At 42.0% G+C, this 26,066-nt stretch overlaps 1 protein-coding gene across 4 annotated transcripts; it reads right to left on the minus strand.

The window, feature by feature from the left end:
- lyar (Ly1 antibody reactive homolog (mouse)) lies at positions 1-26,054 on the minus strand. Of its 4 annotated transcripts, none has more exons than XM_047025705.1 (9): positions 25,591-26,054; positions 25,236-25,350; positions 18,204-18,311; positions 18,000-18,083; positions 17,479-17,827; positions 17,126-17,191; positions 16,897-16,959; positions 16,409-16,494; positions 1-370 (listed from the first exon to the last, which is right to left on the minus strand). In XM_047025705.1, the coding sequence occupies exons 1-9, from the start codon at positions 25,710-25,712 to the stop codon at positions 233-235; spliced, it is 1,131 nt and encodes a 376-aa protein (XP_046881661.1). In that variant the 5' UTR covers positions 25,713-26,054; the 3' UTR covers positions 1-232. The 4 variants fall into 4 exon arrangements, with proteins under 4 accessions (XP_046881661.1, XP_046881663.1, XP_046881660.1 ...); XM_047025704.1 differs by lacking the exon at positions 1-370 and adding an exon at positions 9,664-10,055; XM_047025707.1 differs by lacking the exon at positions 16,897-16,959.
- Between the last annotated feature and the right edge of the window lie 12 nt (positions 26,055-26,066).

Raw genomic sequence — 26,066 nt, forward strand, 5'->3', positions numbered from 1 at the left:
TATCAAATAGAGGGAACGGGTAGTATAAGTAGCAGGTGCAAGGTGTCTAGTTGCAAGGTGTCTAGTTATGAATCCCAAGAAACTTTCTTGGAGCAACAAGAAACTATCAATATTTATTTGTTAAGTTTTCATCTCTGGAATTAATTGACTCATCCTGCATTTCATAATACAGATTGTTTATCTTTACAAACATTACACATACCATATATGACAAATTATGGCACTGAACAGACTAGTTGATAAGTCGAACTTTATCTTTCAAAACTCGAAACTTGGGATTGTTACTGATCTTCTTGTTGAAGATTGCGCAAACTTCCTCTTCCGATTTGAAGTTCTTTTCTCCGATGCATGAGTAGTACGCTGCCAAAACCTGTGAAAATAAGATGATGCGAATCAGGTCAATTATCAAAATAATGAGAACAATGCCAGGTGTTATGAACAGCATAATGACAGTCAGGTGTAGTTTTTGTAGCATTGACCAAAATATAGCTTTCTGCAAATACAGGGATGCCAACAAGGAACCACAAAGTCTCTGGGGTGCCAGCTAAGGCAGTGGTGCAACGCACAAATTTACAAGAATTTGGTATCTTGTTTACGCAATTAATATGGAAGTCAGTGAGGTCAGTATGACCATGTAGGTGAAATTATTCCATAATTGAGTAAGTTGCTGTTGCCTATAACCAGGTGTTCAAATCAGGTGTTTGACGGTGAAAAATGCAGTGCGGTCATTCATCAGTCCGAAGAACTTGAAGAACCTACTTTTGTTTTTGAGAAGAACATTTTTAACAAGAATGGTCTTGATAGATTGTGAAGACAGATAATGCAATGCATTGACTTCTGGGATGTCAGATGCTTCCCTCTGGCCAAGTCACCAACCCATGCATCCTCAATAAAAGGAGAATTGGTTTGCATTCTTGGTCAATTGCGTTCTTTGGTATGGAAACCGTACTTGGCCTTGAAAGAGGACGTCAAATGAGAAGACAAGAATGGAAATAAATGCGGATTGATATACAGGCAGTGTGAAATGATGAGGACTAGGCAGAGATTGAGACAAAATTAATGAGGCTGAGATGGAAGCTTGCCGATATAGATAAAAAAAAATATATGTATGTGTGTATATATATATATATATCAAATATTATCACACACACACGCCACTTTATTAGGTACACCTCGCTACTGCCGGGTTGAACCCCATTTTGACTTCAGAACTGCCTTAATTTTTGGTATACTTTCAACAAGGTGTTGTACAAATTCCTCCGAGATTTTGGTCCATATTGATATGATAGCATCACGCAATTCCTGAAGATTTGTCGGCTGCACATCCATAATGCGAATCGTCCGTTCCACCACATCCCAAAGATGCTCTATTGGATTGAGATCTGGTGACTCTGGAGGCCATTGGAGTACAGTGAACTCATTGTCATGTTCAAGAAAACAGTTTGAGATGATTTGAGCTTTGTGACATGGTGCATTATCCTGCTGGAAGTAGCCATCAGAAGATGGGTACACTGTGGTCATAAAGGGATGGACATGGTCAGCAACAATACTCAGGTAGGCTGTTGAGTTTAAACAATGCTCAATTGGTACTAAGGGGCCCAAAGTGTGCCAAGAAAATATCCCCCACACCATTACACCACCACCACCAGCCTGAACCGTTGATACATGGCAGGATGGATCCATGTTTCATGTTGTTTACGCCACATTCTGACCCTACCATCAATGTCGCAGCTGAGATCGCAACATCAGACCAGGAAACGTTTTTCCAATCTTCTATTGTCCAATTTTGATGAGCCTGTGCGAATTGCAGCCTCGGTTTCCTGTTCTTAGCTGACAGGAGTGGCATCCTGTGTGGTCTTCTGCTGCTGTAGCCCATCTGCTTCAAGCTTCGACGTATTGTGCTTTCAGAGATGGTATTCTGCATACCTTGGTTGTAACGAGTGGTTATTTGAGTTACTGTTGCCTTTATATCATCTTGAACCAGTCTGTCCATTCTCCTCTGACATCAACAAGGAATTTTCATCCACACAACTGCCGCTTATTGGATATTTTCTATTTTTCTGACCATTCTCTGTAAACCCTAGAGATGGTTGTGCGTGAAAATCCCAGTATATCAGCAGTTTCTGAAATACTCAGACCAGCCCGTCTGGCACCAACAACTATGCCACGTTCAAAGTCATTTAAATCCCCGTTCTGATGCTCAGTTTGAACTTCAGCAAGTTGTCTTGACCACGTCTACATGCCTAAATGCATTGAGTTGCTGCCATGTAATTGGCTGATTAGCTATTTGTGTCAACAACCAATTGAACCAACAACCAATTGAACCTACCTAATAAAGTGTCCGGTGAAAATATATGGAGACATTCAACATCCAAAACACATTACTAAATCTAGAACCGCATATTTAGGCTACTTTATGTGAAATATAATTTACACTTCTGTCAGTGTGAAACTTATTATTGTATAAAATCCCCAACGGGTTGGATTTATGTAGTATCTGCTTGAGTAATGAATACACTTCCAGTCAAACATAAATGGTTGTCATATCCCATAGGTCAGATGCTTCCCTCTGGCCAAGTCAATCTCAGGATTGCACCTGCGAGCATCTGTTCAGTGGTACCACATTCTCCTCTGACTCTGGGGAACTATAAACTGTTGTTTAAATTATATATATACAATTAGTGGTGTGGTTGGTGGGCATTCTTAGCTTTTAAAGGATCCTCACCCCATGACAACTCTGATGCATTAATGAAGGATCAAAATGTAGTTGGGTGTGCTCAAGCCTTTGGCGAGCACAGCCATTGTTCTCTCACATATATATTATTCTTATATTATTCTTTTTATTCTTTTCCCAACGCTAAGAATCCCTCAATATTTGGACTACATAGACAATGCCGGTGTAAAAAGGTTTGTCTTGTTAGAGATTGCGTTGCTTCTATTGGGACTTGCGTTCCGTTGCACGGTTTAGGTTTCAATTACGTTTTTGTGGCAAAAAGTGGCTTGTGTGGCCAAAGGGAACTCAACTCAGTGCTAGCTTAACGTCACAACGTTAGCAACAACACATAGATACGACCAGTGGCGGAACTAAAGTTTTATACATGGGGTGGCCAAGGCTATTTCAGGGGGTCCAGAGTCTTGAGTCACTGTTTTAATTAATATATACAGTGTAATCTGGGTCTATAAGTGCTGGAACATACAAAATATTTTTGGGAAAAAAAGCTCAAGCACCAGGGACTTATAATATCATTTCTGTGTTACAGAAATAACACAGTACATAGTTTATTTACAAAACTAAGTGAATTTACAAACCCCAAAAAACACTGCAATTTGACTTAACAGGTATATAAATACAAAATATAAATAACTTGGGGCCCAACCACATTACAAATTTACAGTATAATATTAATGTTTATATATATTGTGTTAACTAATAGCAAAGAAAAGTTTTTGAATTGGCCTAAACAAGACCAAATTAAATCTGTGGACCGCCAGGGCAGATTTTTTGTCCCAGTCCAGCCCTGGTTGTGGATAGTATGTCCAGAAATAAAGCCAAGTCACTCATTTAGTGGCAGAATCCATTGTTATGTCTACAAAGTTATTTAAGATATAGGCTAGTATAAGTTTAGCTAACTTGCAAATCCTGAGGATAGCCTACTGTAGCAGACCTTTCTATGTGACAACGGTGTTTTGTCCCTCGGGAGTTGCCGTGGGCTTGGTGCTGAACGCATTTGTGAAATCAGCTAGGGCTGTTCGAATAGCGATGTCAAGAAGAGCAGTGGTAAAATACAAGTTATTAAAAGAGACAGCATCCGTGTCTTTTAGTCCACAGGATCATATACAATTAGATCTAAACCGAACTTACAAAGAACTCGGTTACACTACCAAAGTTGAATTAGTAATGTTGTTAGCGATGCTAGCGTTATTTTGCTAGAGCTAGCTAGCTTATAACATTTCACTGGGTCTTGCAGCTGTTTGATTAACTGAAATGTTATGTTCTACTTGCCATTTGCCTACTTTGGCAAGTCACTGAATTTCAAAGCCCTGATCGTGTAAGTGAGATAGCCTAAATAATTCCTCTTTCAAGTAATAAGCCCCCGTTTAAGTGTTGAGCATTAAAGTAGCTGCACGGTCTGTAGAGATCTTGAGACAAAGCCACTTTTTTGTTCTAAAACCGGATAAAAAAAAAAGTAAAATCGGAGAACAAGCCTACTGACTGTCTCAGTTTGTCTGTTATTGGAGTCGAAGTTCCAACATTAACTTACACAGCTACTGTAGGCTAATCAACATTCGTAAAAAAAAATCAGGAAACCTAAACTCAATGCAAACCTTAAAACTTACTTCACCGTTCTAGTAAGACAGACAGCGATATCAGCGAGCCCTCAGCATTAGTACCGTAGCTAAAAGTCTAGGACAGTTGAGGCTACTTTAAGCTAGGTACCTACGAACATGTCTTAATCTGCTAGACAAGTGGGTTCTAGACAAGTGGGTTCCCCTTCGTTCTTTTGGTGTGCAATCTCACAAGCCCTATGTTGTATGTGTCTTCGCAGGCAGGGACCCATTGGGCGTCTTTTTTAAGGAGCAGCCGGAGAGGGGCAGTGGTGGAGGAATACTGGGGAAGAAAGCGCAAGTAATAGGTGGTCATGCCAAGGAAGGAGGCAATATGGGCAGGGCAGGAGGGCACGGGCAGCCGTTGAATGGCCTCCACGTTAGAGTGAAGTGGGCTGAGGCCTTCTGGGGTCAGGCGAAACCCCACAAACTCCACTTCAGACGCAGAGAAGATGCATTTCTCCCCGTTCAGTGTAAGGGCATGGGAGGCAAGCGTGTCGAGCACCTGTGTGGGACGTTGGTTGTGGATGGCAGGCGTTGATCCGTGTACCACTATGTCGTCCAGGAATATCACCACCCCTGGGATGCCAGCAAAGATGGTGGACATTATTTTCTGGAAGCAGCTAGGGGCGGAGCATAGACCAAAAGGTACCCTGGTGTAGCGGACGACGCCTGCGTGTGTGACGACAGCGATGAGGTTACGGCTGTCAGGGTGCAGAGGTACCTGCAGATAGCCTTGGCGGAGGTCAAGCTTAGAAAAGATCTTGGAGCCGTAAAACTGAGAAGTCAGTTCCTCTGCCGTGGGCAGCGGGCATTTGTCGGGCACAACAGCCTTGTTCACCACCCTCAGGTCCACACACACACGCACACCGCCTGACTTCTTCTTTGCAAAGACCAGATTAGAAATCCAGGGCGAGGCGTTGACTGACTCAATGATGCCTATTTCCAACAGTTTTGTCAGCTCTGCTGTGACGTCATCGCATAGTGCCAAGGGAATGTGGCGGAGAGGCTGCATGACCGGGTGTATGTCCTTACGGAGGAGAGGTTGATGGGTGAAAGCTGAGATGCAGCCTAGGCCAGAAAAGAGTGCTGGCCACTTGAAAAGTGAAGGTAGCCAAGGATGCGTTGCCATGGCGCACCGAACAGCTGAGGGAGGCCACTAAGTCGATCTTGGAATTGCCATATCCACGGAGAACAGCCGAAGGCGTCTGCAGCTCGATGTGGGGCAGGAAGCGCTTGACTGTGGACCAGTTGAGGAGTGATAAAGCCGCTCCAGTATCCAGCAGTTAAGGAACACAGACCCCATCTAGTTCCACTGTGCACGTCTTGAAGGACACGCGTGCAGAGCTGACAGAGTGTATGGGTGTTGGGGCTGATGAGCTAGCCCCAGCCTGTCGTGGGCCTGTCCGTGGGCCTAGCACAGACGGCGCAGAGCGACAGACTTTGGCGAAGTGGTTCTCTCTCCCGCAGCACTGGCAGACTTTTCGAAGAGGAGCCACAGTTGCGACGTGGCTGGCTACGTGTGCGGGCTGCATAGTTAATCCCTGGGTCCGTGTCTGATGACGCAGAGCTAGGTGAGCGCTCAGAATCCTCCACATGCTGTGTTAAGGCAGGCTGAGAGAAACCGCGGGAAGCTAGTTGTGATGTCAGCTCGGTAGCTTTATCGATCTGCAAGGCTATTTCAAGCGCATTTGTAAGAGTCAAATCATCCGGTGACATAATTAGCTTTTCACGAATTTTGGGGTGGGTTGCGTGTTCTGCAAGCTGGTCCCTTATCATCTCCTGCTCCATTTCACAGAATTTACTGAAAACCGCTAAGCTGCGGAGGTCGGCTACATAATGCTGAACTGACTCACCCGCTTTTTGCTTGCGCTGCCGGAAGACTATCTATCTGTCGGAGAATTACAGTCTGTGGAGCTGCAAAGTGTGCTTCGACTAGTTTCGTAGCTTCCTTGTACTTTTTTGACTGACCCAGGGTTCTGAATATGCGCTGTCCCTCGGTACCGAGGCAATGAACGAGTAGTGCTCTCCGTCGCGGGTCCCTAGCTTCCTCCAGTCCGAGAGCTGCGAGGTATGTTTCGAACGACTCCAGCCAACGGATCCACGGTACCGGAGGCTCGTCTGGTAGTGAAAGGAAACTGTGGGTGGTGGGAGTGAAAACTCCATCCTCGTCGCCAATGTTGTATGTGAAAACACTACACGAAACAGGAGAGCCGCATCAATTCAGTCGTTTACTGAAACCCATTCCAACTGACACACCGACCGGGAACACGTCATCGGTTACATCAAAATACAGGCATGTTATCAAAATAAGAGCATGCCGTGAAACCCTGTCATGGAGACATAACACCCTATTTACCCAGCGTCATGGAGCCGATCAGCTACTTAGGCACTTGACTTCTTTTTTCAGAAAAAAGCACTGCCTTCAGCGCCTTTTGAACGACTTTTCAGAAAAACGCTGGGTGACGTCAAGCGCCTTTTTGACGAAAATTCTGTAACCTTAACAACGGGAATCATTAATTCTAGCGATACATTGTATTTTCCGTTGGTTATTTAATGACAGCTATCATGGCGAATAAAACGCAATTACTTGCTATAGCTTTGGCGTTTGAGGAGGAGGGTGTTGTTGAACAGCCAAGGCGCCGTTTATGGGTGCATGAAATCCTCCGCAGTAGGGAGTCGCAGGGGGCATTCCGCAACCTGGTCCAGGAGCTCCGCCTAGAAATGCTAGGTTCAAGTCATTCTTTCGCTTGGACAAGAGCCAGTTTGAGGACCTCCTCATGAGGATTGGACCAGCCATCTCAAAGATCCAGACGAAATTCAGGGAGACCATCAGCCCAGAGGAGCGTCTTTGCATTTGTTAGAGGTGGGTTTAACTAACGTGAAAGAGAGACTGTCTGTGTGTTAGAGAGAGAACCCATGTGAAGGTGGGGGTAAAGTAGCCTACATAAATGGCATACATTATGTACATCATACACATTTTAACAACCATGTTTTTTCCTAGGTATTTGGCAACAGGTGACTCATACCGGTCCATTGTTTTCCACTTCAGGGTGGGAGTTAGCACTGTGGCTGGGATAGTTAGGAGTGTGTGTGAGGCGATTTGGGACTGCCTGTCTGGGGAGTTCATGGCTTTTCCCACTGAGGCTGAGTGGAGGAAGATTGCACAGGAGTTTCAAGCCATGTGGGCATTTCCTAATTGCGTGGGTGCAATGGATGGAAAGCATGTAGTTATTGAGGCACCTCCATCAAGCGGCTCCTTGTATTATAATTACAAGGGGACATTCTCCATTGTCCTGTTGGCTGTAGTTGATGCCCATTACCGCTTCAGGGTGGTCGACATCGGTGCCTACGGCAAAAACAGCGATGGAGGAACATTAGCTGTCTCTGCCTTTGGGTCTGCCCTGCAGCAGGGGACCCTCAACCTCCCTGGGGATGCCCTTCACCTGGAGCGGCACCTTCTCCTGCTTAAGGTGCGCCTAAGAGATGGCCGCATCGACAAGAGCTCCGCAGTTCTCCTTGTTCACCCACGACTGTGTGGAAACGCACAGCTCCAACCTCCTCGTTATGGTTGCTGACGACACAACCATCTTGGGCCTCATCTCTGACAGTGACGAGTCAGCCTACAGAGAGGAGGTTGACACCCTGACATCATGGTGTCAGGACAACAACCTCTCTCTTAACATCAGCAAGACCAAGGAGATGATTGTGGACTATAGGAGGCGGCAGGAGGAGGAGCATGCACCCCTACTCATCAATGGATCGGAAGTGGAGAAGGTCAGCTGCTTCAAGTTCCTCGGGGTGAACATCAGCAATGACCTCACCCGGTCTGTTCACACGGACAAGGTGGTCAAAGCGGCCCGTAAGCGCCTCTTCTTCCTGAGGAGACTGAAGAAGTTTGGTATGGACTCAGTCATCCTCACTAACTTTTACAGATGCACTATAGAGAGCATTCTGACTGGTTGTATCACAGTGTGGTATGGGAGCTGCACAGACCGGGACCGCAAGGCCCTACGAAGTGTGGTCCGTTCTGCTGAGTTCATCATCGGCAGGAAGCTCCCAGCCCTACAGGACACCTACCACACACGTTGCCTAAGGAAAGCCAGCAGGATTCTAAGAGACTGTTCCCACCCATCCTTTAGTCTCTTTACCCCGTTGCCTTCTGGCAGGCGTTACCGCAGCATCCGGTTGCGCACACGCAGACTGGACAACAGTTTCTACCCAAGGGTCATCAGGCTTCTCAATGGACACTGATATGGACATTGTTTTACTGCACACTAGTCACTTATACACTGTCACTTTCAGCTACTGGTTGCTCTTTCAGTAACATTGCACTGCTGTACCTCACTGTACCTCGCCACCAGGCTCCTGTTTGGTCATTGACATAGTCACTGATATGCAAATTTGCACTATTGCACTGTACTCCACTTAGGTTAGAATAGGTTATAGGGTTGAAACAGTTTTTTTTTGTGCATTAGGGTTAGTATAGCGTACTATTTATTGTTATCTGTAATTTAGGAAGTTTTAGTGTTAGGGTTAGTATAGTTGTTTATGTATTGCTATCTGTATATTTAGGAAGTTTCACTTATCTAAGCTCAGCATAGATGTCAATTTGTTCCGTGTACTTATATGTTATGTTATGCCAGGTGCTTGCGTTGTCTTGTCTTAAGAATTTCAGTGCCCAGTCTAACCTTGTGTTGTTCTGTGCACCTGACAAATAAAAGACTTGAACTTGAGCAGAGAACTTGGGGCCTATTCCTCATGTTTTCCTGGCCGACGAGGCATACCCCCTGCGGAGAAATCTCCTCCGCCCCTACCCTGGGCACACTAGCGGGGAAAAGCAAGTGTTTAATTACCGCCTCTCTCATGCCAGGAGAATGGTAGAGTGTACCTTCGGCATCCTAGCAGCCCAATGGAGGATATACCGGAGGGTGCTTGGTGTGTCACCACAGGTGGCCGAGTCAGCTGTAAAGGCCACCTGTGTACTTCACAACTTTCTGCGGCAGGGAGGCTCACCAGACGCACCTACTGGCCCAGCAGAATGCTTCTGGAATGCAGAATATTGCCAGGGTTGGCAGCAACATTGCCAGCAGAGAGGCCATCACTGTGAGGACCAAGGTCACAGAGTACTTCTCATCTGGAGCTGGTCAAGTGCCCTGGCAGAATCGCCCCCTGCACATCCCACATTCCCTTTAGTAAACTGTTCAAAACGAATTCAGTTGAGGTGTGGTCTTGTGAGTTATCATTTAAAGAATAAATTAATCTGGTGCAGTGTAAGTTGCAATAATGACTGCAAGTAATAGTAAATTGTAAAGAAGTAACATCACACAAGCAAAGTAAATATAATGATAGGTTTAATTTAATCAATAATAATTACAAAAACAAATAGAATATACTACATTATTCTCCGAATTTAATGTCAAATAAGGCTTGTTGAAAGCGAAGCCTTGCCATGGCTTGCTTTCGAGGATCAAGGCGGTCAAGTGTTGGTGCCAGACTGAGGAGATGGTGTTCGTTTTCTGTGTATTTGTTCTGGGCTTGGTCTAATCGAGAAAGTATTTGAGCATGGTATGGGGTCATCTCCGGAGAGGCCTTTCTTTTCCCCCTGCCACTAGACATAGCTCTAGGTGAAGGCTCCAGGTAAGGACTTGGTGTACCAGTCGGTGAGGGAGGCGGGTTATTTCAGACATCAGGCTACCCTCTAAATCTAAACTTCCCTCAGTTTGATCCTGTATGAAAATGAAAAATAAAACCAATGACAGCACTTATTAGAACATTAACATTTTCCAGGTTTACACATTTATTAACCCCAGCCTAATCATGTGACCATACAGGGGCCAATTTCTGGTAAAATATTAGAGTGGCTGGTAGATTTTCAGACACAAAATAATGATTTACTGTACTATTGAGTGGCTGGTGAATTTATCTCAGTGGCTGGTTAATTTTAAAGTTAATTTCTCACACTGGTCCATACACACACTGATTTTCTGCAAGACACATTCCTAATAGCCTACTTAATTACCTGTCCTGTCTCTGAACAAATGTTGTTTAGCATAACGGTTGCTGACTGTGACATATCAAAATTGGAGGTGGTCTCACTGTCATGGTTATAGGGCTCTAGGAATGCTAGTATGTCAAGGGATTTCCATTTCTTCTTGACTCCCCCCTCCGCACCACTCCTGGCTTTCTCCTGCTCTTCTCTCTTCTCCTTCCTGTATTTGTCCCTCAAATACTTCCACTTCTTACTGCATGATAGTCCTATGATAAAAATGAACCTGGCATAAGACTACTCAAAATCAAAAAAAAAAGACTACTCAAAATCCAAACAAGTTAGCTACCAGTCGTAATCTAGACACCCACCGGTAATATATAGATTGACTGTTTAAAGATTTTTCAATCTATAAAGGTTTATAACTGTATAAGTGTTTATAACTGTTTGTCACTTGTTTAATAGCTGGGGCGGAAATAGGTCGCATTACAATATCAATGAATATTTACATTTTACATACGCTAATGTAAAATGTAAATATTCATTGATATCGTAACCCGACCAGTACAGTACACAGAATATACACAGTATATGAATGAGAGTTTACAATGTACTTACCAGAAAAACCCGAAGACCTACCGATCTGTTCCCAGATGGACTTTTTTATTTGGATATTTGCGTATCTTTTATTACTCGTGTCGTATAACTCTGAATAGTCCGAAACGGCAATTATAAGTTGTTCGACCGGTACCTTGTCCATCTTAGTCTATTTTCGGGGAACCGGTAACTAAGGTAGAAGGTTGCTAGGGAAGGTACACGCGTACCCTACTCTCCTCGTCCTGATTGGTCAGCTGTCAAAAAGGCGCTTGACGTCACCCAGCGCTTTTCTGAAAAGTTGAAAGTTGAACTAAAAAAGGCGTCGGGCTCAGCGCTTTTTTTTAAGTTTTAAAAAGGCCTTTTTCGTTTTTCTAGGGTTGCATGTATAAAGGCGCTGAATGCAGCACCTTTTTCTGAAAAAAGAAGAGAAGTGTGAACGCGGCCTTATTTAGCAGGTCGCATATACCTACAGCTGGCAGCTGTTTCTTCCGTTTTGCTGCTAGATTCAGACCTAGCCCCAGTAAATTGTAGGTCAAGCCAACTACTAAACTTCTGCTGTGTGGAAATCGCAGAAACAAACCAGTCGAAGGGCGTACAAAAAAGCAAACCCCACAATTTCCCCAGACATTGTACCTCTAGTTCAGGTTTAAAAGACCATTGTGTTTGGGGGAAATACCTAAGAGTACACTCCATCACAAAAATCGTGTTCCAACAGCACGGGGTTGGGAATAATATCAACGTTTCAGCCTGTTTTGCTGACTCAGGACCCAGACAGCTTACAATAATTGAGGGAAACCATTCATTATTGATAGTAGTGGAAACTAGACATGTTAAGAGCTACCATATCCCAAGGTTCAAGCAACTTTTTTTAAGAATGACAGTGACAGTTGTAGTCATTTCATAGGCATTAAATATAAAAACTTTTTACCTATTTTAGACAAGCAAAACAAATCTGGTTCAAGCAAGAGGGGCCAGTGAGCAATATTGGTCATATTCACTCATCCAGTCATCCTCACCAACGTTAACAGGGTGGTCTATTTAAGACCAGAAATACTCTGAGATTACCGCTAAGTAAGTGCGTTAGAAATACTTAGAATTTTCGTTGTTCCCATGACCACCTCTTTCTTCACCCATGGCTCCATTTTTGCTAATCTGTATTGAAAGTGAATTATGGATATCTTCGCCCTGCAACTGATGACTTGGGTTGGGTTTCTCAGGCAGAGAGCTGTCACGAAGCTGTACCATACCACCAAATAAAATGATGTGTATTACTAGTAATACTTATTACTGAACCTGATTTCAAGCAGAGATTGTACAACGTGAGTTTGTCCAGATCCTATTTTACAACAAATGCAGGAATCCAATCAGGGGCAGAGCATGGGTTGTGTCTCAGGGGGGGCGGAAACTGATTGGGGGGGCCCCCTGTTATTAATATGTTGGAGTGCAATAAAATATAACAATAACAAGTAACCAATGGCAACCTCTATTGTGAACAGCACATATTTGCCTAATGCATGTGTTCAGTCATCATAGCCCATAATGTGCGAACAAAATGCAGGCCAGTATGCTCGCATTCAGCATTCATTAGAATCTCTCACTGACAGTATACTGTAGGCCTACACAAATCCATGCATAAAATTTGTTTAATGATCTGTCCATTTACCAAATACATGATATTCAAATTCAAGAAGAGGTCATAAGCCCCCCAAAATGAAGTTAAAGACAGTAGCCTATAGTCATCCTAACGGTGACAACTTATAATAAACAAACATAGGACTATATAACAATTCTTTCAGCAACAATTTGGGTCGAGCTACACACGCAAACCAAGCTCCCATGAAAAAAAAACGAGTGAGCAACACACACGCGTTACGCGCACTGCAGTAGGCCATCTACAGCCGGCATGCTACAATTGAACTGAAATTCCTTAGACTATAATCATTTTCTTTTACGAACTGACATGTATTGATATATTTTAAGGGGTGATTGATTGCAAAACCGATTTTACCTTGTCATAGTTGAATAACGACAGTTCGGTGGGTAAAATGAACATACAGTGACTATCAAAGTCCATTGACAACTCTTTCCTATGCAAATCTCAGAAAGAAATTTTTTTGCTGTAAAACGCTAGCTTTTCAACAAAGCCACCGGTGTGACGTAGGACGGGGGACCGCCCTTTTTGGCTCTGGTCTGTATCTTTGTCACGCCCCAAAATTTACATCCAGACCAGGCCAAGGTAGCGTCCATCTCCGATACTAGTTTAGCTGCGCGCTGCTCTGTGTAGGCTACTTATAAGGAATTACAAAGAAGAACGTTTTGAATTATAACAAGAATATTGAAATGGACTACGGTCGTAAATGCTGTGTTCCAGGCTGTACAGGGAAGGCCAACACTCACAGTCCTCCCAAGGAGCCAAACATTCGACAGGCATGGCTGCTGTTGTCTATGAGAAGATCCCGGCGAAGTTCGACACTCAATCATTCATTTGCTCTGAACATTTCACCCAAGACAGTTTTGACAACCTTGGACAATTTCAAGCAGGATTTGTTAGGAAGCTGAACCTGGAAAGAGGTGCTGTTCCGACCGTATGCTCATTGCAACCGCAAGCTATAAGGACAGTATGATGTTGTGCTAACAGTTATTAGCAATGCTAAAGTTTCCTGTATATAGCATACCAGGTAGAATGCTAAATACGTTTCTACACACATCAAATGACTCGAATTGACTAGCTGTAGTCGGCATTAGAAGGGAAGCGTCCGAAAAAATAGCCAGTCTGGCTTACTGCTAACGCCTGTCTAGATAATCTATTTGAAAGAACAGGAGAAAGGCAGGTGCTAGAAACAGGATACGTTAGCATTGCTAGTAACTGTTACTAGTAACACCTAGACTGTAGGGCATGTAAACTAGTTTAGCTTGCTAACGCAAGAGCATAGGTAGAATGTGTGATAATTTAGCCTAGTTTATTGGCAATGGGGCTAACGTTGTTTCATGTTCCTGACTATGTTTCATTCAAAAAAATAACCCGTGTCATGTAAATCTACAATTCACGATGCATGTTTGTCCAGATCTTTGTCATGTTATTTTTCAGCAAAATATCTAGAGCTAGCTAACTGAAGCCGAGTAGAATCACGATATGGTTTGGTTGCTAAGCTGTAGCCTAACGTTCTACCCACCTAAGCTAAGTCAATCCATTTTGCTTCAACAACAGAAGTGGAAACAAGTAATGTTATTATTTCAAATTATATGTAGTCAATCTCTTGAAAACAGTGTTGTGTAGACACAAAATGTATTTGTGCGTTTTTATTTCAAGTCTCCAACTTCGGTGTTTCAGCGAGTGCTGCTGTTGGCCGTGTTGCGTTTTTGCTCCCCAGCTTCACTCGCTGAAAACCAACCAATCAGCGTGCAGCTTATCTAAATATTAATGAGCAGACCATAAAAGGAGAAAAGCTAGTGTTTTTTCCCGGGAACATTTCAGAGGATCTATCAGGGGGCATAGAACAGCACCCGGGCCATTTTCAACCCAACCAATGTTACATACCCTTTTCGGAGACCACAAACAGTGTGAAAAACCCCCAAAAAACTGTCAATCACCCCTTTATAACCAGCAAACCCAGAGCCTACACACAGGTCAAAACACAAACACATTAACTTAAGTTTTACAAAGGCAGAATAGGCTATATGCAGACATGAAACATAGGCAAGGGCATTTGTTTTGGCCTATTAAAATAATCATCTGTCTGTTCTTATTGTTTGCAAATCTGGCGATTACTTTGTTAATGTCAATCTCGATGTCCCTCTCGATGCACAGCAGCGCTAAGTTGGACAGCCGCTCTTCACCCATGCTTGATCGCAAGAAACTCGTTATCAATTTCAGACGGCTGAAAGTCCTCCCCTGCCACTGCTTATCGGAATTGTCAAGTAAATGCGATAGAGAATGGAAAGGTTGGGGAAAGCACGGTCCATGTAGTTGTCAATGAGAAATGGTAGGATGCTGTGTGTGTTTAGTTAATGTTTTTCCATGCTCAGCTCACGGTACATAGTAGCCTACGAAATGTAACAAATTCGTCAACCACATCATCGGCCTTAGACAGATCCTCCGAATATAACTCCGCAAGCACTCACTTTCGAGCAGCATCGGGGTGACAAATGATTTGGAAAATGTAGGCCTATATATATTTAGTAAAATTGTCAACCATGTATACAATCAGTGTTGGTAAGTTACTTCAAAAAAGTAATTAATTCGTAATTACTTCTTCAATATTGTATTTAAAATACTTTTATAATTACTCTGTCTGAAAAGTAATTTAATTACTCAATAGGTAATGTAATGCATTACTTATTACAATCCCTATAAACCTTGAGTGGATAGACAACAAAAAGGAAACTTTCAATTATTAAATACAAGTCAAACTTGGAATAGTTTAGCCTTTTAGCTTTTTAAAACATAGCCTACTAATACTTAACATTTTAGTAACACATGTAACCTTCTTTGATCTTTGATTACCAAACAATATGTGCATAACACAAAAGCTTAACTTTAAGTTAAACATGACATCACAGGATTCTACAGGAAGCCTGCGCAGCAGTAGCATCTCTTCCTGCAATCTAGTTTGCAATGTTTTTAAGCTCACCTTCAGACACTTTCTGCACTGGCGATGTAAACTCAAGTTTTGCCTGCTTAACACGTGTTGCTGAGGTGTTATCTGTTGATGCCATAGTAATTTCCTTGTCTGTGCAAACTATCATGGCAAATAAAAACCTTTCTGATTCCGATGAACATGGATCACAATTTATTTTGTCAATGCTGCCTTGAGAGGCGCTTCAGTAGGTTACTTGTGCTATTCGCAGCTCCCCAGGACATAGCTTGCACTTTACATTAATGTTCTTGTCAACCTGTGACAAATGGTAAAGTACTTTGAATATTTCCATTTGGTAAAACAGCTACTTGCTTCGACCGAGTCTGAAATCTTCCACTTCAAACCACTAGAGCGCGCGCTTATGCAGCAAAAACTCACGTCTCCCGTGCAACTACACTACAGCTAACGATTTTAAAGAGGCAGCGTTCACTTTTACCCTAAGACGATACATTTATATTCTAATTCAATATTGATTTATTCAGAACTGTATGACTAAATTACAGTGTGTAATGCAAGTACATTACAAGTATCTGTAATTAAATTACCTAAAAATGAACAGTAATCCTTTATTTTACTTTTTCAGTGGATAAGTAATTTAATTACAGTAACGCGTTGCTTAGTAACGCATTACACCCAACGTTTTTGTTGCCAAAGAGAAATTATGAAAGAAAAAAAAAGCATAGATCGGGGGCCCCCTCGGGTGCGTGGCACCCCCACCCCCACCCCGCTACTGGATCCAATACAATACATTTTAAAGCATTCACCAACTTTTTTCTTACCACTGTGTGAAACCCAGTATGAAGTTAGTGTGATTAACAATACATTTGTAATGGTGTGTGTAAGGGGAAAGTGCATGTACCTTCTTCCTAAGTTTCTTCACAGAGAGACCCTCCTCTGGTGATTGTCTGAGGACTGCCTTGATTGTTCCCTTCCAATTGAATTTACCTTGGAGTCAAAACATATCATGGATCATTGTGGTTGTATAAAACTTGATGCTAATGATTCTTTGTTAACTTCTCATAGTTGTCCCGTCATGTGTAAGAACATATAATAATACTGCCCCTTAGTGGATACAAGGCCTGCCTACAGATCTACCAATTTATGTTTTGAGCCGAGATCTGAACATTTTTGCCTTTATCAGCTTCAATGGACAGAAAAAGAGACATGACGGGGAGATGTATGGGGGAGAGAGAGAGGCAAAGACATGGAGACATTTCCAAAACCGCAATCAAACCTGGGCTGCAGCATTTTAAGGCCTCAGCCCATAAGGAACTAGCCCTACTTGGTAAGATACTAGGGCGCAACTGAAATATTTGTATACTACAGACATTTTTAAATCTTACTTACATTTTATGTTAGAATGCACACTTTTACAGGCTAACAACAGGAACAGCCATATCAGCTTATGTTCTGTGTGCAAAAAGTATGTGTCATACTAGTGTCATGGCCCTACTCAAAACTGTACCAATATTTCAAAGAACTACAAAGAACACCTCGTTTATAACAATACTTAATAAGACCATGACAGATTTGATCATAACTTAAAGTCTATATTGCATTCTTGGAGGAAGGGTACCTTTAGAACCTGCCTCACTATGAGATTGCTCTGTCAGTTCCTCAGCAACCTCTGTGTCTTGGTTATCTGTTGAAGAGATGAAAAGAAGAAAAAAAACACGCTAAAAACTGTATCTCATTCCATGGCTTTCATTAGGCATAGCTACTCCAATCAGATGAGGCACTTTTGACTCCCAACTCAAACAGGGCGTCACTGTCTCACCCACATGGAAGAGTTACTATCACCTGCCACAAATCTGATCAAATGAAATAACACACAAATACGTGCAGGGAATGTCCCTGTCTTTACTGTAAGTCGCTCTGGATAAGAGCGTTTGAAATGTAAAAACTGGTTGAAACTATTGTAAACGGCACCTTCACAACTATCCTTGGTTTTCTTCTGTTTCTTAGTAGATGTCCATTCTCCAGTGTGCCCGTTCTCCACTCCACCCTCCTCTGCAGAGCTTCTCTTCCTTTTCTTGGCCTTTCCTTTGTTGGCCTCCTCCTGCTGATCCTTTGAACCATCATTCTCCTGACTTTTCTTGATTTTCCCACTCTTCTTCTGTCTTGCCTCCTTGCGCTCTCGCTTGTTCAGCTTCTTCTTGTCAGGAGCCAGCTCCTCTGGTGCTCCATTTTGGTAAGTTGGTTGACTTCCATTGGTTTCTGCCTTGTTTTCGGACACAGGATGCTTTGGTTCCTCCGTTTTTTTAAGGACTTCAGGAGGCTGATGGCATTCATTAAAGACAGAATTATCTTTCATAGTCCTTCTTATCTGAGCCCCTAACTGTAATTAGATCAGTTTGGACTTTGGAGATCCTTATGATATTCTTTGAGCATATATTGCTTGGTGGTTTTAACAAAAATGACAGACTCGTTGAAGAGATAATCTTACTTACATTGTCGGTAGTTGCTGAAAAGATGTCCCACACTTGGGCATGTAAAGTAGGGTTGAGAATCTTTAAACTATTTTTCATCCAGTTCTGAGGAGGAGAACATTTGCAACCCAAAAACTTTAACAAGCTGATATTTTTGTTGTTGATAAATGACAAATCAATGTTGTGCTGCTAATAATGTCTAACAGTAAGCGTGAAACAACCAACCTGAAACTTTGCTTTTTTTCGTGGAACATTGTCATACGAACTGACTTGGTTAAGAATGTCTTTCAGCATGGCGTTGACTCCTTGTTTATTCATTGCTTCGTGGATTCTCTGAGACAAAACAAAATAAGTAATTTACCAAATGTAAAATTGTCTACCACAAATGACCATGAACTAATTACCAGTTTAATTAGAAGCACATCACATTCCATAAGTAGTTATTGACTAAGTTATACTAAAAACTGTAGCAATATCATGGTGTGCACAATTTCCAAATACGAATAGAATAATTGACGTGTTGGTTAAAGGCACACTTTTCATTCTACACACACTTTAGTACACATCCTCAACTTCATATCTTATTTAGGATAGTCAATGATTAGCCTGGCTCTGCCCTCCTACGTACTTCCACTCAATTTGGATTTTGCTTCTGTACTAGGTCTGGGATTTCAATGCATCAGTAGGTTTTCAGAAACACATTTTTTGTAGGTCCATTCAGCAAACAGAGGAAGTGGCTGAGAACGATGACGTTAATGTCGTGCACTAGTTTGAGTTGTAGTTCAGAAATGGCGGCCTTGTGAATCCTTGTAAGGATTCGTGCATAATGAACGAATCGTTCACGAACGACACATCACTAATCCCAGACCCTCTGTACAAATGAAATGTTTGTACAGAGCCCCACCCCTCGTCCCTCGGCTTGACGCAACGGCCCCGGTGGATGTAGGTGGTATTGCATTTACGGTTAGGTTCCCGTGTCTTCTGATCGTTTTTATTCTATTAACTCCAGTCAACATTTACAAAGCTATCTCCCCCCCAAAAAACAAATTTGATTCTCGAACATGGCCCATACTACTAGATTTCTCATCGAATAATTTTTCTTTTTTTTTTGCTAAGTTTGAAACCTATCTGAAATGGGTAAACTAGTACCCCACTTATTTGCCTACGTCAATAAAAGTTGCCTGCAAATGTACTCGCGGACAGTGACTATGTTTCACCCCCACTTACATCTGATGGAAACGTCTTGTAGCCTACAGTGCCCTCCAAAAGTATTGGAACAGTGAGGCGAATTCCTTTATTTTTGCTGTAGACTGAAAACATTTGGGCTTGACATCAAATAATGAACGTGAGACCAGAGATCAACGTTTCAGCTTTTATTTCCAGGTATTTACATCAGGATCTGATGCACAACTAAGAAAATATCACATTTTGTTTGAATCCACCCATTTGTCATGTGATCAAAAGTATTGGAACAGATATACTTAAAACATATTTAAGTGAATAAGACTTAATATTTAGTTGCAAATCCTTTGCTTTCAATAACTGCAGCAAGTCTGTGACCCATTGACGTCACCAAACTTTTGCATTCTTCCTTTTTGATGCTTTTCCAGGCTTTCACTGCAGCCTCTTTCAGTTGTTGTTTGTTTTGTGGGGTTCCTCCCTTCAGTCTCCTCTTAAGCAGGTAAAATGCATGCTCTATAGGGTTTAAGTCTGGAGATTGACTTGGCCAGTCTAATACCTTCCATTTCTTGCCCCTGATGAACTCCTTTGTTGTTTTGGCAGTGTGTTTTGGGTCGTTATCTTGCTGCATGATGAAGGCTCTGCCAATCAGTTTGGTTGCATCTTTCCTTAAATTGGCAGACAAAATGTTTCTGTAGACTTCCGAGTTCATTTTGCTGCTGCCATCATGTGTTACATCCTCAATGAAGATTAATGAGCCCGTCCCAGAAGAAGCCATGCAAGCCCAAGCCATGACATTACCTCCACCGTGTTTCACAGATGAGCTTGTGTGTTTGGGATCATGAGCAGTTCCTTTCTTTCTCCAAACTTTAGCCTTTCCATCACTTTGGTAAAAGTTAATCTTTGTCTCATCAGTCCATAAAACTTTGTCCCAGAATTTTTGAGGTTCATCTCTGTACTTTTTGGCAAATTCCAGCCTGGCCTTCCTATTCTTCTTGCTAATGAGTGGTTTGCATCTTCTGGTGTAGCCCTTGTACTTTTGTTCATGAAGTCTTCTGCGAACAGTAGATAGTGATACCTTCACTCCTGCCATCTGGAGGTTGTTGCTGATCTCACTAACAGTTGTTTTAGGGTCTTTCTTTACAGCTCTTACAATGTTTCTGTCATCAACTGCTGATGTTTTCCTTGGTCTACCTGTTCGACGTCTGTTACTTAGTACACCAGTAGTTTTCTTCTTCTTCAGGACATTCCAAATGGTTGTACTGGCTATGGCCAATGTTTCTGCAATGGCTCTGATTGATTTTCCATCTTCTCTAAGACTCACAATTGCTTGTTTTTCACCCAAAGACAGCGCTCTGGTTTTCATGTTGTTTTCACCTCTGAATACAGTCTGCATAGACAAAACCTATCTTACCCAATCTGAACCTGAGTGTAGACATTCAGTGGTATTTATTGATTGAATAATGTATGTAATAGGACACATCTGGGCAACAAAACACACCTGTCAGTCACATGTTCCAATACTTTTGCTCACGTGACAAATGGGTGGGTTCGAACAAAAAGGTGATATTTTCTAATTTGTGCATCAGATCCTGATGTAAATACCTGGAAATAAAAGCTGAAACGTTGATCTCTGGTTTCACATTCATCGTTTGATGTCAAGCCCAAATGTTTTCAGTCTACAGCAAAAATAAAGGAATTCGCCTCACTGTTCCAATACTTTTGGAGGGCACTGTATATGGTTCTATGAATATGCCCCTTTCAAAGGCAAATGTTCAATAAAGTATATTTTAGACACACTTCTCTAGCTTTTATTTATTACATTATAAACACATCTTGTTAGATCACGTTATATCCATTAATAGACGTTTGGTTTTCTAGGTTGAACATATAAAACACAGGTCACATTTCGACACTGATGTGAAATTGAAGGGCCAGGGTTTTTCCTGCATAGAGAAAATGTTGGCGCGCCAAAGCCGTTTTTCCAAGCGATGAGAAATCCCGAGCGCCAAAGGCAAAAAAAGTCTCAGATTAAGAAATAAAAGAACCTATGTTCATCACGTGCAATGCATGTCAGCAAATATGTTCTCAATAGTATGTTTCGAGTAGGCTACAGCCGAACCCTCGTTCTGTTTTGATCAATAGTAGGCCTAGTTGAAAAGCATGTCTTCTTGTCTGATCAATACGCAACTGTGAGGTGCGCGAATGGACAGAGTGGCCACTACCGCTGCGAGGGCCAACACGAATACACCTGTACAAATGCAAATGAAAGTTTCACTCAAAATGCTGAAAAAAAGTTTGATTTACGATTTCCAGCCTCCATTGGTATTCTTAACCTGGAATGATAATATATAGTGCAGTGTTTCCTCCGTGGCTTAATTTATGCCGCCACGGTATCAGAAATCAGGCTGTACAAAATGTAAGGCCATCTATCAGCAGTGATTGTTAGAGTGCACGTCGGAGAATTGCATGGACACGTGCTTCACACCGCAGTTGAGATAGCGTGTGTCCTTGAGAACTGTAAGTCGTATAACTTATGTTGTCAGTTCATTTAAGCCTGTTATTGTATAAGTCTATAGTTCTTGCAAATTTAAATCAAGTTAACTGGTGATTTTCGTTGTTTGTATTCTTCCCCTGCTAGCTAAATTGCACATGTCTGTTGATTCGATAGCGATCGCTGCCCTTTCTCAGGTTTGTATTTTAGGTGCATTATTATGCTGAAGTAGTTTTAATTAATAAAAAGTGAGTTTATTTTTAGTATTTGCTACAGAATCCTTAGCCTAACAAAATCAAATGAAGCAAGCAGTGTACATGCTTCAGAGTGGCCTACCTTAATCGATAGGCCAGGCTACTGACCATTTACAATAAGTTGCTATGTCAATTATTAATTGGCAGCATTTCTGCCATTTAGAACATACTTTATGAGTGTAAGGTGTCTTTAAGCAACCTAACTATTGCTTTAGGGGAAATAGGACGAAAATATGTGCAATATTACATTAGCTATTAGATTATTACATTAACGGGGGGGGGGGGGGGTTGGTAAGGGGGGAGATGCAAAACACCTGGGAATAAATACATTGATTAGAAAAAATAAGACAAAAAAGAATATATATATATATATACTGTATATATATATATATAGGGCAGAGCCAGGCTAATCATTGACTATCCTAAATAAGATATGAAGTTGAGGATGTGTACTAAGGTGTGTGTTGAATGAAAAGTATATATGTATATATATATGTATATATATGTATATATATACGTATATACATATATACACATATGGTTTTTTTGGAGCACCGAAGACCCATTTTGACTCAGGAAAAACCCTGAGGCAGTGTCAATTTCGTGGTATTTTGTTTGAATATAAAGTTGACAGTAAGCTATGGCAAGTCTGCATTATGGAAGATTTCGGTTACCTAAATAACTATTAAGCTTTCTAAGCCTGGCAAGAACAACGACGGAGCTGTTCATGTTAACAGATTATTTCATCCGATACAATGCGTTGGAAATCATACTCATATCACGAAGAAAAAAAGTAACATATGTGATGAGTTCCATCTAGAATAGCCCTATATTTAGCCCGATAGCCTATTTCTAAAAAACAAGTGAAAAGAATACTATACAGTGACAGAATACGTTTCCGTTAAGTTTGCATCATGCGTCTGATTCTTATCGGACTTGTACCCCATTCTGCCCATAGATTCTGCAACTGCAATGCCTTAGCTCACACGCTCGTAACCATATAAATCTATGCTCGCGACTGGTTGTCGCAAAGTATGACGTGTACAGCTAGTTGCAAGCGTGCACGAGGTCTCGGAGCTAGGGAAAAAAAGAGCCACTGTTTAAAGCTAGACCGGAAGAGGAAAGATGGCTGCGTCCAGTCTCGCGCTCTCGCTTGCCTCACTGCGCATTTTCATAGAAATGAATGGGGACGCAATCTTGGAAGACAAAAGTCGGTTACTCTAGTTATAATAGGCGCATTCGACATGGATTGCGGCTACATGAAACGACCGGCGAGAGTAGCCGCTTGCAGTCGGGGAGGAGTTGAAAACGGCTCTGTGAAGTTGGACATTCCAGCTTCTCGTGGTTTGCTGCGTTGATGTCAGTTATGGCCGATCAAGTGGTGTTTGCTTACGTTACTTTATTAGGATTCCTCCGTAAGGAGGAAACCTATTGTTATTGTTAGTTTTATTCTTTTCTTTTTTTTTTATTCTTGTACCATGGAAGTCAATGGCAGCCCCTAGAACCATATGGTAACTTTTTGTGAAATTTGGCACACTCATTAAGGACAGTCACTTCTATACTTACACCAAGTTTCATGTCTCCCATTAGACCACTCTAGCGCCACTAACGGGTCAAAGTTGGACTTGTGTTTACACACGCAACTTTTGAACCATAAGACCCATTTTCAAAAATGAGGTACCATTGGATTCCCTGGATCAAGCAGAGTTCAATGCACACCATGGCGTCAATTTCCGGTTATTTAGATTTTCCGCTATTTCCGGTTTTATCAAAAACCTTTGAAAGCCTACTCCTCCTAAAGAAAATATCCAATCTTCCCCAGAATTGGCACACATCATCATCAGAGCAACCCTCACTCAGAAATTACTTTTATATTGGATTTTCAAAACCGTTTGTCCGGTACAGCCAATCAAATTCGGCTACAAAGCAACCAAACAGGAAATTGGATCAAATCTCAGCAATTCTTTGAGATATCAACATCAAACTGGGTAACTCGGAACCCTCTTCTAAGGATGTCCACACAATTTGGTGTCATGTGATCACTGGGCGTGGCCGCAGGAAGCAATAATGTGTTTTGGCCAATAACTATTGATTTTTTTGCCTTTATTAAGTGATTCCTTTGTCTCATGATATCTTTGGACATCCCGTGTGTGACTCATTATAATTTCTGATAATAGCCGAATTGATGCGGCCGCCATTTTGAATTAATTGAAAAAAGTTCTCTCTCTACTCCTCATATACATGTTGTCCAATCTTCACCAAATTTGGCAGAGATTATCTTCAGACCAAGCCTCACAAAAGCTACCACATGGTGTTTTGATTTTCGAAACCGTTTGCCCGGTACAGGCAATCAAAATGCTGTTAAGCCAGCAAACAGGAAGTTGTATTTCAGTACATTTTTGATGGATTCACACCAAACTTGCTGCGTGTACTCGTTACCCTCTTCTGAGGATGTCTAAAATGTTTTCTGGGTCATTGACTGCTTGGCCACCTCATTGCTGCTTGCAGCTATATTTGGATTTGGTCAGATTTGGTATCCCATTGGTAAGTCTGCAGCATGGATTTTTCTAAACAGTTACAATTTGTCAAGAATATACATTTTTCAAGGGTTCGCAATGTTTGGAGGAATCCGCCATTACTGCTTGCAGTTATATTTTAACTTGGTCTTTCCGTTAGTGAAGAGGCTGACTAAAACCTTTTATTCAACACATTTTTAATTCAATTAAACTTTTTTGAGCGTTGGCGAAACTGAAGGTGTCCGAATATTTCAAAACACGCGTCAAAGTTGTTGTGTGTGAGTCTGGCCAATCATGAAATAGCTGTGTCGTCACTTGAACCCGTGCAGTTGCTCTTGAGAAAATGCGCTCGGCTACACAGCCGGCAGTTCTCGAATCGATCTCACGGTACTTTGATGGCGACGTCATAGTGACGTGTCCTCGGCGCCGTCTCAAGTCGGACAAAAAGTCTAACCAGAATGCACTTTTTCAAGTCAGCCGCCTGCAGCGCCGCATGAAGTCGGGTCATGTCGAACGCACCTATTAACTCTATGTAGTAGACACCGCTACTGTTTAAAGCTATACCGGAAGACACGGAAGTGGAAATATGGCCGCGTCCAGTCTCGCGCTCTCGCTTGCCTCTCTGCGCCACTGAGCACTTTTCATAGAAATGAATGGGGATGCCATCTTGGAAGACAAAAGTATCTTACTCTAGTTATATTAACTCTATGGTCTGATTAGGACCAGGCTAGTCAATAATACCTTCCTAAACAACTATCACCAACTGTTGTACAGTTGGCGACTGAAGTGCGACGTAAAAAAACCTATGATTTACCTGAATCCATTGTTGCTGTTTAAATTCCCCTTTATTTGACTTGGCCTCAAAGCCTTTGCCTCCATACTTCTGATCCTCAGTGATGCATTTGATGTGGTTCTTGTAGTCTTCTCCCCTGTTAGAAAATAATCGCAAATAAATAAATAAAAATACGCCACTTTTACATTTCTTACGATGCACATTAACTGCTGCTACTAACACTAACTTCTAGTTTGTGTAAACTGCCTGTCTGATCATGCCTATGGTATTCCCAGCCTGGGTATGTGTACGGTGGTTAACACTTCAAGATGAACATAGCTAGGTAAAAATCCACATGTCGCGTGTGAAATACAACGTTGTACTGTATTCCATTTACCAGAAGTCTTTCCCGCAATCTATGCATGATAACATTTGGCAACCCCGGCACATGTTCACATGTTTATCGACTTGAGCTTTCTTCAGAGATTCGCCACATGCATTGCAGGTAAAGAAAACCATGGTCTGAGGGACTTTCTGGTTTTCGACAGCACTATTAACAAGCCTGACAACAATCTTTAATTCGATTGTAAGAACCGCTAAAAAAAGTATCAGTGCAACATGCGGCACTGCTTAGCCGGATGATGAGGGTAGCTTCCCATAAACTAACGTAGCCTTGTTAATTTGTCTTAAGTATTGTGCCAGTTGAAAAAAAATCAAAGTACACAAATCAGAGATATATTAATTCAGTATACTGTAGACACACAGCTAGCTCAAAAAAATATTGGAGATACGGATACGTCGACCACCAAAACTTTTCAATGAACACATGACGAGCGTATCTTGAGGAAGTGTAACGTTATTTACCTTCCGCAA

Source organism: Hypomesus transpacificus, chromosome 9 (assembly GCF_021917145.1).
Source record: "Hypomesus transpacificus isolate Combined female chromosome 9, fHypTra1, whole genome shotgun sequence".
In the NCBI taxonomy this organism is placed as follows: domain Eukaryota; kingdom Metazoa; phylum Chordata; class Actinopteri; order Osmeriformes; family Osmeridae; genus Hypomesus; species Hypomesus transpacificus.

What these genes read in the sequence shown, in the direction of transcription:
- lyar (XM_047025704.1), bottom strand. Translation starts at nt 25,712, where the DNA reads ATGGTTTTCTTTACCTGCAATGCATGTGGCGAATCTCTGAAGAAAGCT. An exon ending in AACAGCAACAATGGATTCAG is followed by an intron (nt 18,312 to 25,235) that starts GTAAATCATAGG and finishes GTTTTGTCTCAG; the next exon opens with AGAATCCACGAAGCAATGAA. An exon ending in TTTCAGCAACTACCGACAAT is followed by an intron (nt 17,828 to 17,999) that starts GTAAGTAAGATT and finishes GAATGCCATCAG; the next exon opens with CCTCCTGAAGTCCTTAAAAA.